At 42.3% G+C, this 13,605-nt stretch overlaps 1 protein-coding gene across 1 annotated transcript; it reads right to left on the bottom strand.

Annotated features, from left to right (window-relative positions):
- Nucleotides 1-345: 345 nt before the first annotated feature.
- On the bottom strand, nt 346-13,247 carry LOC123982908 (transcriptional coactivator YAP1-like). The gene is made up of 3 exons (XM_046068869.1): nt 13,123-13,247; nt 3,391-3,448; nt 346-1,981 (listed from the first exon to the last, which is right to left on the bottom strand). Exons 1-3 carry the CDS (start codon nt 13,172-13,174, stop codon nt 1,825-1,827), a joined length of 267 nt encoding a protein of 88 aa, XP_045924825.1. The 5' UTR covers nt 13,175-13,247; the 3' UTR covers nt 346-1,824.
- Nucleotides 13,248-13,605: the final 358 nt, after the last annotated feature.

Genomic DNA, 13,605 nt, shown 5'->3' with positions numbered 1-13,605 from the left:
AGTTCATCTGTGTGTCCTTAGGTGGTGCTAGAGTCCTGGTGACATAGTGACTACTTGCTGAGTTATTCACATGGCAGTTCACCAAAGTTGAACCCAACACAAAAGGTTTTAAGCAGATTTACTTGAGAGAATCCACTGATTGATGAGTTGTGACATTTATTGCTTGTTATGTAAAGAAAGAAAGAAAATACGAACCCATCCTTAAATCCTGCCTACAAATGTCTTGGCTCAGTTGTTTTTCAGCCGTCTATGAGCACAACAGGTCAGGAACCAGGATGAAAAACATGTGTAACATCCAGCAGACATTAAGGGGAAAAGCTCCACAAAGTGAGACTGAGTCACTGATGAGTTACAGCATTAATTTATTCTGAAACAGATTATGTCTTTATAACACTTTGGACTGAAGCTTTACAGATACACACCTGGAGAGACTCTCCAGTAAATCCTAATTTATACATCTGATGTTTCTCCCACTAAATGTCCCCTCAAGATTATTAAAATAAAACCAAACAAACTGTCCAACAGTGACACATATTCCTGGACATTTTCTAAATATCTTGTGCATCATTTTAGACACAGTCTACCCAGACTTTTGTTTGTTGACATATTTATTACTTTGAGATCTCCTCTAGAATTTTAAGGAACAGTTTGATAAAAGGCTGATGGCACTCTCATGTCTTTACAGTAAATATGCAACTAGCTTAGCTTAGCATTAAGACTCACTATTTAACACATTTAACATTTTATATCTTGTTCATTTAACCTGCCAAATGGCTGTGGTGACACAGACACATCTTAAGAGTTTATTGGCCTGGGGTCGGCTACAATGGGAATTTGAATGTACAGGTGGGGCTGGGATGTGTTTAAAGTCACGCTAGAGATTAGCATTAGCGATTAGCACAGGTAATGCACAGTATATCGGTTAGCCCTAGCAGCCATTTTGACTCGGTAAAGTCTGTAAAACCTTTAGGTTCACTCACCACAGTACTTTTTTCAGTTTTATTAACAGCAAGATGATGTTAATTGTGTTCAAAGGTGTAAATATTGTTAAAATGCAGGCAGGAACCAGCCAAGTCGGAGCTGTAATCTCGTAAAAACAGGCTGGAAAGCTAGGTTCATCATATGCCAGCAATCTTCTCATCTAACTCTTGGCAAGAAAGCAAAAAAGTGTATTTCGCTAAACTATTCCTTTAAAATAAAGGTGTGGGTTTGAAAGAAGCTTGACCAAACAGCACACGTGGGCCCAGCAGAGGTTAAACTTTTTAATGCATTAAAGGGTGATTTCTGTATGTTTAAACCTGGGCCCTATTTTCACATATTTTGATGTGGATATGACTAATAGGTACAAAAGGTTTTGGAATCTGTGCAGTGGATGTCTTAAAATCTTGTGTCCCTTGTTTCCACCGGCGTCTTCCTGCAACAACTCCCCTCTCACGAGATTTCAAAGCGATAATTGTCCTTGAGCGAGACATTAGTTTTTTATTAAAAACAAATGGTGTCACCAGGAGTCCCTCGTGGGGATCCTTTCCATGATGTTGTCACCGGCAAAAGAAGCACTTTCTGTGGACGCCGTTTTGACGGGTGCAATCGCTGCAAAGGAATATGTAAGCTGCCGGCTGAATCATCTACCGCACGGATTCTACACCTTTTGTACCTACTAGTCATTTCAACAACAACATATGTGAAAACAGGTCCCAGGTTTAACAATATTAGCCTTTAATTTACTTTAATAGGAGTGTTTTTTTTATCACGGCAAAGGGAAGCCAGATAAAAACCTCCTGCTGCTGCAAACATGGGGACCAGAGGAGAGTCTGCTGCAGGTTTTTACATCTCTGTCTCTATGGAGGGGCTGGGCCTCCGGTCTGTGACCTCCCCATCTCGCTCTCCCTCCAGCTCTGACGTCTCTGGAGGTGGAGGAGGACCCGAGGCGCTGCTGCTGCTGGTCTCAGGGAGGCTCCATGATGTTGTCTGGGTCATGTGGCTGTCACAGATAAGAGACAAAAAAACGATGCTGGTTGCTCAGCTCTCTTTTCAAGCCTGACTGCTCTCATGCTTTCAGTTCTACAAAGAAAAGTCTACACAGGTCTTATGAAACAAGATTTTTAAAACAAATGATTCCCTGAATTTAGCACTCACCGCCTGAATCTACCTAATTTGTTGTCTTAAAATAATAATTTGTGCCATCAAAGTACTACATTTTCCCCTGAAATGGATCTCCGCATGCATAGATGCCGCCGTACGCGAGCTGCTCAGCATCAATTCAATTCAATCAACTTTATTAATCCCACTAGGAGCAATTACTTAGGAGCAGCATGTTTGCAACAGTACATAACACAAATATGCACACAACCTTCACAACATGCAAGCAACCAGTATGTGCACATTTAAAACCCCAAAGAACCCTACAGAGAGTTTAAGAACGGATCGCCAAAGGGATAAAAGATTTGGAGTGGCGGTTCGTCTTGCACACCCTGAAGGCAACAGAGAGAATTAACCTGCCAGAGCCTGAGAGGCTCAGATACTTGCTGCCTTCCGGACTATTTGTTGGTTACAGAAGGCATTCAGGTCTCTCTGTTTAACTTTTTACATTTTTGTTCAGGCTGCTCCTGTCTTTAACTGTCAGATTGTGAAACCAACAGATAACAGAAAAACTTTAAAACTTAAACAGCAGACAGACTCAGTCAGAGAGCAGCTGCTGAACATAGTGGCACATTTAGCAGTTGGTGGAGACCGTTTGCCCTATTTACACCTGATATTAAAATCTATATCCCGATACTTTATCCAGATAAGGAAAAATGCATGTTAATGTAAAGTGTAAATATGATGTGATCTGCCTGACCAGAATCTGTGTTCAGATTTTAAGTGTATACACAATATGATGCATCCACACACAACATTACTTTAATAGCCTACAGATATTTGTTTTTAGCTATACATTACCATAAAATATATCAAGTGAGAAGGATGCACGTCTGTTCAAACCCGTTCTTATCTCAGGGCATCAAATACCAACGCTTTGAGAAAACCTGACAAAGCGTCGGTATTTGACGCACAAGGTACACTTCAACGTCCGTATAAGACAAGGAACTTCGATGTAACCCATCCACCATCACATAATGTATGTAATCTAACCAAAACCACCATCTTCCCCTAAACCTAATGTTTTATTAAATATATTTATTTAATAATAATTAAATAAATGATATACTGTAAGAAATAACTGCAGTGGGGTGTGTTGCACTCATCTGTACAGCTGATCTGCTGTTTTCAAGACATGTCATTTATCCAGTCAGTATCTTACACGGGGTGTAAAGTTCGGCCTCAGGGCCCTCTAACAGGTCAATCTATCCATGATCCTGAGTGGGATGTATGAAGTCTGATCCCTCTTACTTGATGTAGTATTTCACTCCGTCTGCAGTGTACGCCTCCTCCCAGCCATAAGGAAGACCTGCAGGGAGGGGGGATGAAAAGCCATCAACCATTCAGTGAATGCTTGTTCAGTCAGCTTAGATCACGTGCAGCTTCACTTTCCCTTTCCTGGTTTGAGACATAATCAGGCCAACAGATCACTGCTCACAAATATCAGGTTTCCATCCAGCCTGTTGTCCCTGAGAAGCTCCAGTATGATAAGAATCGCTGCACCTGTCTTTCAGAGAGTCGTTTTCCACTGTACAGTGTCTCAAACTCTCTCTCCACTCGCTGTCCGTCTGTACTTACACTACTTTGAGTGTTATGTGCGTTCACACTGACTGGTATGGCAAAATACAGCGCGCTACGAGTACACACGGTACACTCATAACGTTACAAGGCTGAGTGCGGTACGCTGGACTCTGGTCACACTGTTATTGTTCAGTGCAATGAAGCACTGTTTTAAATGGATGAGCTTACACACACTTTCAGCAGGATGAAGTTCACAAGAGCTGTACATGTGGCAGTTTAGCGTTTCGAGCTGCTAATGGAGCTTTACTATTGAATCAATGTCTCGATGGAGAGCTGCAGAGCTGCCATTAACTATGATTGGACGTGGCTTCGGTTTTCATGCTCTTCTGATAATGCATCGTTCTCTATTCCTGCGCTTCAGACTCAGTCCTCTGTCACTGTTTATGAACCTCGTCTTGTCTCCTGTACTGTCAACAGGAAGTCAGACGCTCCCGTGTGCTCCGCTCATCACAGTAATCTTGTAATCTTCATGTGTGCACACGGAGACGACAATGTGGTTCTCACAGCGGGAACAAAAACACCTGATCCGAGGCGAAGCTGCTTTGTGTCGCTGTGAATACAAAGTGTGACGCTCTGCGGTGCATTTCACCATGTCGGCCTGAGTACTGACGGATGGGCCCCCGGACACGAGGCAGGTGTCAGGTGGTGAAAACGTGTCAAAGATACACTGAGCCACAGAGTAATAACCAGGTCCCCCACAGGACTCCTAGTGCCTCATGCAGACTACACGACTATCAGCGTCGGCCGATGGCCGTGCTGTTCACACTACACAACTTGCCGTCTTGTGACGGGAGTCTTGAAGTCATCGTGGCGTTCACACTACGTGACTGATCGGTGACAGGAGGTCACACACTACATGAGCTGACAGCGGCTGTGTCACCCGACGCTGGTCTCCAGACCACGTTTAGTCAAGAAAACCCAGGTGAAATGTAAAACGGGAAATGACACAAACCTACACACGAAAGAGCTGTTTGTTATTATAAAGACTGGATCAGCACACGCAGGTAGGAGGGATCGTCTGAGATACAGAGAGAGCTGGAGGGGAGTAAAAAGTATTTTGTAGTGAAAAAGTAGCAGCCTGCTCTCATTGGCTGGATGTGGATGTCGAGTCGACCAACTCCTCCAGATATTTGGCGTGCTAGATATCTATCTGGCGTCGGCGATGTGCCAGAAATGTGTCAGGGAGCAATTTTGAAACGTCGTTGAGCAGTTCGCCGATCGACCGCTGATTTATCCCTGATGGTCGCCAAGCGGTAAATCGGGCTAAAATCGTGTAGTGTGAACTAGGCTTAAGGTTCCTGAAGGCCTACTGTTTGTGACTGTATGTACATAGTTGGGTTAATTATCATGATCTTTTTGAATGATTAAATGAATACATGCTCATTTGACTTAGTAGTACTTCTTATATGCTTCCCTTAGGATGAACTGTAATAACTTTGATGACCCTCTGACCTTTCATCTAGCGCCTTCATCAGCTCAACACGTGTCCAACACTTTGGTTTATGACCAAATACCTGCAGAACTGATGACATTCCCATCAGCCTGAGTGTGTTTTTCCTTCTAATTTAGCATGCTAACATGCTAAATTAAAATGGTGAACATGATAAACCGTATACCTGCTAAACATCAGCAGGTTAGCACGTGGTACTGATGCCTGTGTACGCTGTAGGATTACAGATGGCCGTGTGAGAATTAAAATACTGTGTATTTGACAATATAACTACAGCATTTCCACTAAATTTGGGTTTAATTACATAGACTTTGGCTCATATGAGGTCTCCATGTTTGTTTGGTTTTCAGGTATTTGGATATATTGGAGTTTCATGTGTAACGTCAACAACTGACTAAGGTTAAGCCAGCGTTGTGATTTAATATAGGTTATATGGAAGTAATGTAGGTATAGAAGAGAAAATATGCATCTTCACCACCACCAATTTGAATTCGCACTACGTGACTGAACATATTTAGGTCCCCACAGCACGAGGACCTGTGAGTGTGCACAGATACACACTCTGACTCAGCTACATCTCACATACACACACATGCCCGGCTGCACTGACAGAGAAGAGCATGATAAAAACGTGATGACCTCGTTCTGAAGCAGTCACGCGCTCGCTGCCTGCACACAAACAACACTGGAGATCTACATAAACACCACAACAGAGAGCAGTGATTAGTTAACTTAACGCCAAAGTCCAAGACGCTTCAGTGTGAAAATGTTCCTGCAGACAGATGTTAGTGGAAATAATAAACATGGTAGTCAACGGCGAGAGACAACTAATGTTTTTACTCTGTTTGAATTGTGCCCTGAACTACACACACATTGTTCATCAATTTAAAATCCGGGTGCAGTGCCAGTTCACAGGGGCCCTCCCTGCGCTTTTTGGATAGAGTGCTTGTTCAAAATGTGCGTCTCACTGTGGTTTCACCTGCAGCGTTTACACCAAAACAACACCACAATGGCAGAGATACTGCTACAGCGCTTCCTTAGAACTCCATTACCCTCTTACAACTCCGTTTCAACACATTCGTTTCAAACGAATATCAAACCTGCGTGATGAGAGACCGTTCTAATCTCAGGGTGTCCAACACCAACGCTTTCAGAAAAAGTGACCCCCTGGTACCGGGGGCATCTGTTTTTAACAGGCTAGTATCTTCAACCAAGTCCAGTTGCCCTTGATTTGAACCTTCATTGGATCTCCAGACTGCATGAAACATGGCCGATACTAGCTGACATGAAAGAACAATTACAACTTGCCGAGCTGTAACACATTCCTGAAGACCTTTCTACAGTTTTCCCAGGTCCATGGTCCCCAGGTCCGTGCGACTGGTTGTTTCCGGTTTGCAACTTCTACTTCTTGTTTATTACAGTCATGCGAGCTGCCAAAGCTTTCTGTAGCCAAGTTTATTTCCTCCAAACCAATTGAAATGCACCTAATTCACATTATTATATTTGTTTGCTTAAAATTCACTTGACCACTAAACGGAAACACAGCTAAGGATGATCATCATCACAGCCAACCGCTTTGAAGTTCCTCCGCGTGAGTCAAACTCACAGCATTTTGTAAAGGAAACAATTTTTTCAATCTGCGGGAACAAAACTCTGAGCTCGCTCTTCACGCTTCATCACATCAGTATACATGAAGTACACAACAAACCCAACATCCTGTACATTTTCATACATACAGGTACTTGAAACAAGTGTCCGTGAAAGAAACACACGGAGCTACGGAAAGAAAGAGGGATTTTCTTTTTCCCAGCAGAACATTGCTCCTGGGTGGGAGTTTTGTACGTTTGTCGGCGACAAAAAGAGTTAATTTCGGTATCAGTGCAGCAGTGAGGCTCACTGATGGTTTATAATAGTTTCTGGGCAACAGTGGAGCTCTGTGGCTCAGAGGAAGAGGAGTCATCAGGCTGTGAGACACACCGGAACTGTTAGTGGATCCATTCACTGAACATGAGATTAATTAGGACACATGTATCTCAAATAAATTACATATGTGTATTTTTAGTCATTATATCCATTCAGCTGCTGGAAATCTGGTGTAGGTGTATTTTTTTGATGCAGGATTATGTTTTAACGATCCAGACAGACACTGAGGATCCAGCTGACTCATTTATACAGATGTCATGGCAACAGAAGCACAAAGATGCTGGCGGTAATGACGCACCCAGCTTTGTCTGTGACAGCCATCAGGTGTGAGACCAAGGTTTAAGATTCACTCTGGAGCTACGACTGGCTCAGCAAGGATCCCGAATCCTGAAGTGTATTGTAATCAATATTAATTTAAAGCTATATTACCCTGTAGGCCTGCATCCATCTGCTGATGAAGATTGTGTGATATGAGCGAAAGCTCCAGAACAGCTACTTAATGCACCCCTGTTTTGGCAGCTCCTTTCCTGTCGTGTTTTTTCCCCTTTCCTGTTAAAGCAGAATCAAACTGAGCAAAAGGAAGAAAACATTTCACTGCAGAGGAAAAACTGTATTTGCAGTGACACAGTCAGGAGAGGTTTAAACATATATGTTTTATACCACGCTATATAATATCATAACTCTCAACTGGTGTTACTGTAAAACTATAAAGCTAACATGATACCTGGGCAATGAAAGTAAATGTACTTTCTACTGTCAGATATGAAATGAGTTCATAAGGGTGTTAGAATTTATTTGTTGTCATGCTGAAAACCTGCACAATTGTATTCCTGTCCAGGTTGAACAGCCTTTAAAGAGGTCATATTCTGCTTTTTGGCTTTTTCCCTCTCCTTTATTGAGTTATAAACCTTTTTTGTGCATGTAACAGGTTTGCAAAGTGAAAAAGTCCAAAGTCCAGCCCAAAGGGAGTTCCCATCTCCCACAGAAAACCCTGCTCTGAACTGAACACAGCTGGATTGTTGTCCAGCCTTTACTTCCGTAACCTGTCTGCATCACCATGTAACACGGGTCATAATGCTCGCCTGGCGGCTAGAGTGACACGCCCTCAAAATCAGTGGTGTAGAAACACACTGAGCTGCAGCACACAGTGACGGGACTCAAAGCCACGTTTACCGGCTGAAGCGGCTTTGTTTTGGACCACATTACCTTGTTTGTCAGGACCCGCCCTACTCTGCCTCTGATTGGCTAGTAGTCCTTACCTAGGTACTGTGCATGTGCAACTCCCAACAAAGATCTAATAAAAGAGAGATGCTTCACTCTGTAGCTAAAACAGAGCGTTCCACACACAGGATGAAACGAGGAATATATGGTGTTTTTTGAACATTAAACCATGTAAACCTGTTCTGGTCCAACCCCTAAATAAAATTATGAACCTGAAAATGAGCATAGTATGACCACTTTAAGAGACTAATGTTGACTTCCTTCCTGAATCAAATGTGACAAAAGAATCAGGAGGTTTTTTGTGGCTTTGCTCATAAAGAAACCACAATGGCAAATCATATAATAAAATAAAAATCTTATAGCTGCAGGGCGTACTCATATTTAATGACCCGTGGATAATTAGTGTTTGATTGTTTTCTATCCAGGACCCAGAGGCCGATTTCTTAAATTAATCAAATGTGTTTTGTTGGGTTGAAAACTTTGTCTGGTGTGAAACATGCAGTCGCCCACAGATCGCACTCTGCTCAGGATTCTGCATTATTAATGATGATGCAGGTTCAGCAGGTTCACACAGTTTCCAGTCACGGCGGCTGAGATGGTGAATGGACGTTTGTTATCTAACCAGCGTTTTCTGTAGGATGTTAACTAGAGGGACATCAATGAGGAGGTCAGTCTCCCGGTTGTGAACCATATCCTGGTTGTGATAATATCTGGCATATGATGTTAACCGGGTCATGCATGTCCCTGTTTACGTGATCATAACAGATGTTTCGTGATTTCTCACCATCTCAGTCAGAACGAAGAAACCAGGATCAGCCACAGTATCCAGATTTCTAACCTGACATTCACCTTTTGTTTGGTTCCAGTTTCCTTTTTTACTCCAATGTTATAAAAAGACAGCTAAAGCTATAAAGGCTGTTCTTATGTTTCTACTCCGAGTAAAGACTTAAAGGTGCAGTGTGTAAGATTTGGCAAGAATTAAAGTATGAAACAGAATGTGAAGTAGTCACAGCTCTGACGTCTTGTCAAAGATGTTTATGTGTTGTGTTGCAGAGATATCTACTGAACACCAGGTCTCTCATACCAAAACCTTGGAGTTGCACATTGTACCTTTAAAGGCCTTTTAAAAGGTCAGAATCGGCAGCTTTAATGTACTTATTTCTAAATGTTCTATACGATGAGTCATTCATAATAAGTTCTAAGTAGAACTGCGTCTTTTGCTGTTTTAACTTCAACCAGCCTCACTCTAAAATAAATGAGTGAGTGAATGAGCTGGATGTGTCTGAAACCGCTCCGTCTGAAGCCTTTCTGCTGAGTGACTTTCATGCAATCTGTCGGCCAGAGTGTGTGTGGGCGGCGGGTGGATGTATTCCTGATCACATTAACCGGCAGTGAATGAAGACGACAAAGGTTCCCTGCAGTTACTAGCTTTCCGATTGTAAAGCAGAGCACGTATCCAGGCAACGAGGGCGAAGAAAATGAGCTACAGCTGATGTAACGAACACACATACAGGTATACACAAGCTGACACCTGGATCAGGCTGACCTACTTTCCATCTCTAACAGGACATGATGGAGGACGTCTCCGCTCGTGATCCTGAATCACAGCTGTTAATTATGTAACCGAGCCCACGTACTCCCGCTGAAGGGAAACTAGGCGACTGTCAGAAACCCACGTCCTGCCTGCTGAATACAAACTGCACTGGACAACCTTCAACTTCAGCGTGCATTCACAGAGTATAATCACTGATATTTTACTGGCAGCAGTGGTCAGAGTCGCTGTGCTCCTTCAGCAGCTACAGGGATTTTAAACCTCCTCTCCTAAAGCTCTTTATGCCGAATAGCTTTTGGCATCGAACTCCTCACTCTCTCCTCCCCGTCTGAACTAGCTGCCAAGGTAGTTGGTATCTGTAAGTATTGTATTTGCTAGAAATGTCTCAAAGCCACAGGCTCCCTGAATTTTTGGGGAATGCTTTAATCTCCCAGGCCCTCTGAACTAACCACCAGCTCCATGTATTTTTGAAAACCTTGGCCCAACCTCGATGTACATGCTAAGGGATGGAAAGCTCGCGAACATTTTGAGCCCTTTATGCACCATTTTCATAAGGCCGCATTTCTGCAGACTTTGCCTAAGGGAACTGCTCACAGTTCACAGCGTTGTGACGTGAAACACGGGGGTTACCAGAGGCCTGGACTACGAGGGGGGTTTAACCTATTCAGATTTAACTCGGGGTTTTCAAGCAAACTCAGGGTTGACAAACTCTGCCTGACTACGCCGGCGTTAAACAGCACTACGAAGGTGAAGAAGATGGCGTCTGTGTTAACTGAATTGGAGTTGGTCCGCGTTCACTTACCTGAAGAATGCACGGTGACTGTGTCAGGATCGGGTCAGGATGTGAGGGGTGTATTGAAACGTTCTAAAAATCGAACAACGTGGCGACAAACAAATCCAGGTTAAGCTTGTTGGCAATCTGTAATTATCTTCACAGTATTCTTGTTGCAAATCGCTGTTTAGGATTTTATGGGCTCTTCTTTTATATGTAATATGATAAAGATGTAAAGGTACAACTGCATACTGGGTCCACTGTAATAAAACCAGCCAGGAGCAGCAGGGGAGAGGGGTAATAATCTGATAATAAAAAACTCCAAAATTTCCAAGTTTAAAATGGTACATTTAAGGGGACAAATCTACAAGTTAAAAACTTTAATATTCTAGTAGTGGCCTATAGTCATTAGTTTATTAGTTTATGAAACCCATCATGTCAGTTGGCAAGGCTGCAACATCACACACACCTCTGCCATGTATTACGCCTGCAGTGGAAAATTGTATTATTGCCTACTTCTAAATTGGATTTAGCAATGAGGAAATACTCATGATTTTTGGCCTACAATCATCATATGATCAAATGCATCAGGACTTTAGAGACTTTGCTTTGAGTTACTGACCTTTTGTGACTTTAAGGGAATTTCTGAGTTTTGTTCTTCTAAATTTAATCTTTCATCTTTTCTCAGATTATTAACCTCCAACCGTCTTTGGAGACGTAAAATAGTCAATCTAAATATGTGAAAACATTTAAGATAATTCAATTACCGTTAGCCTATCCACATGAGCAACATCTCAAAAACTGGCCTATTAGTTAATTAAGATAATCCCTAAATCTTAAAAAGGGTGCAGGGCTCGCTGTATAAATGTAATGTAGTTCAGCTGCATCCCCAGTGGAACAAGTGAGGATGAAAACTAAAAATATTTTACTAAGGTAGGCCTATTTATCAACAATACTCACCGAGTACAGATGTGTAGTCCACGTATAAGGGAAACTTTGAGCTAACCACGAAGATAACCTGCTTGGAGCAGTGAAGAGCGTTAATTGCCTTTCGTAGTACGGGTCAAGCAGGAAGTTATGCCTGACGTCACAAAGTTAATCCTGAAGTTACCTGGTTAAGCCAGTTACTGCACTTCATGGTAGGCCGCTGGGGAAGCCCAGAAGCGAGAGAAAAGTCTCAGCAAACCCGTCTCATGAGAGGAAGAAGAACGATAAACAAACAAGCACGACAGGAGCAACCAACCCTGACGTTTACATGGTCATACAGTCAGAACTGTGTGGACTTTGTCCTATGATGGCATCATGATAACTGATGAACACAGATAATTACTATAAATCAGTCGTCCCTTCAGTGCCTCGGCCGCAACGTAAAATAAAAAGTCCCAAACCCACAAATGTGTGCATCACTTACCAGGTGACGTCAAATAAATCTGTGAGGGTTCAGAGTTTAGGGGGGACACTGACATTGGGCCCTACACTCTCCTTGGCCCCTCCTGATGTCCTTGAACTGCATCACAGCGCTGTGGACATTCTCATACATACATACTTTAATCCTACAGGTCCCCTGAATTGTGTACGTGCTTGGAAGTCCTCACAACCAGTGGTGGAAATGGAAAAATCAATATTTAATCAATACACATGTTCAACAAACAGAAACATGTAAACCATATATTGTAAATATAGGGAGAGAATATAGTGACTTTGCTGTTGTAAACTTTACTGTTGTATTTATAATATTCACTTCTAATCCTGTTCTGAATTTATTAGTCAAAAAAAATATATATATATATTTCACTTTTAGTAATGTAGTTGAGTAATAGTAAAACTGAACCGATAAGAGTAGTATCCATAACATCCTAACGATACCTATCCCTAAACAGTTTAACACTGCAGTTCGTCAAAAAGCACACATTTCACACACATGGCGTCTCTGACATATCTAGTCTAGTTAATGTAACGTTAAGCTGGATTATTTGCTGGAAAGGAGAGGAAACAATGCAGAGGACAGCAGAGCAGGTCAGAAGGAGAACATGCATTTGGAAGCTCAACAAGCAGCGTAATCAAGTGCATCATGAAGAAAATAATCAGCAGATCTCTGCTATCTCTGTCATTTTAAATAACTTTAGTATTTAAGGCCTGTGATCTACCTAAAAGTGTATTTGCGGGGAATGCAGGCAGTCTTAGTAGTATCTGCTGGGGACGCTGGCTGGTTGCACTTATTGATACTCCTAGCCTCAGTGGAATTGTTAAAAACGCTCGCCTCAACTTCCCACAAGCTCTGTATAATTACTGGAAACACTTGAAATTCCCAGTTCCCTTGGACTACCTTTCAGGAGAGCTCCACTCCAGATCCCTAATGGATCTGTTTATTTGCTGCTCTTAATGCTTGCCAATAAACTCTGGAGGTTTAGGGTGATTTAGCACATTAACCACATACTGTGATTTGCTGAAGATAATTTTCTGAAACATGCTGTCGGTTTTTACCTTCCTCCCTTTCAGGCAGCAGGTTGGTTCTTCCTGCAGAAACTACCTGCATACAGTTTTGCGGTGCTCACATGGCGCCGCATGAGGAAGCTCTTCAAGTGGCTGCTCAAAAAAACTCCATGAAAACTCTTCCTGGTGGTGCGTTCAAGGACGCTTTGACGTCTAAGCTCTCTGAGTCAGCCTAACGGCAATGCTTTTGATAAAACAAATAAAATAAAATGATCTGTTTCACAGTGTTAACTTTGTGCTCTGGGTTTGGATGACAACTCGAACAGTGGCCCAAATCAACAGAAACCTGATGCTTTTGCTAGTCTTTGCTTCTCAAACAAACAGTTTGGTAAAACTGTTTTTATTCAGTTCTATCAACCACTGTTGATCTAACAGACTTCCCAAATCAAGACTGTTTCAGAAGCTGTGAAATAATCCAGAATCTGTAACGATATTATATATAACATTCGGAGCTTCAGATTGTCCTCTTTACAA

The sequence above is a fragment of the Micropterus dolomieu genome, linkage group LG14, assembly GCF_021292245.1.
Source record: "Micropterus dolomieu isolate WLL.071019.BEF.003 ecotype Adirondacks linkage group LG14, ASM2129224v1, whole genome shotgun sequence".
Classification (NCBI taxonomy): domain Eukaryota; kingdom Metazoa; phylum Chordata; class Actinopteri; order Centrarchiformes; family Centrarchidae; genus Micropterus; species Micropterus dolomieu.
This window is presented reverse-complemented; position numbering and strand designations above follow the sequence as displayed.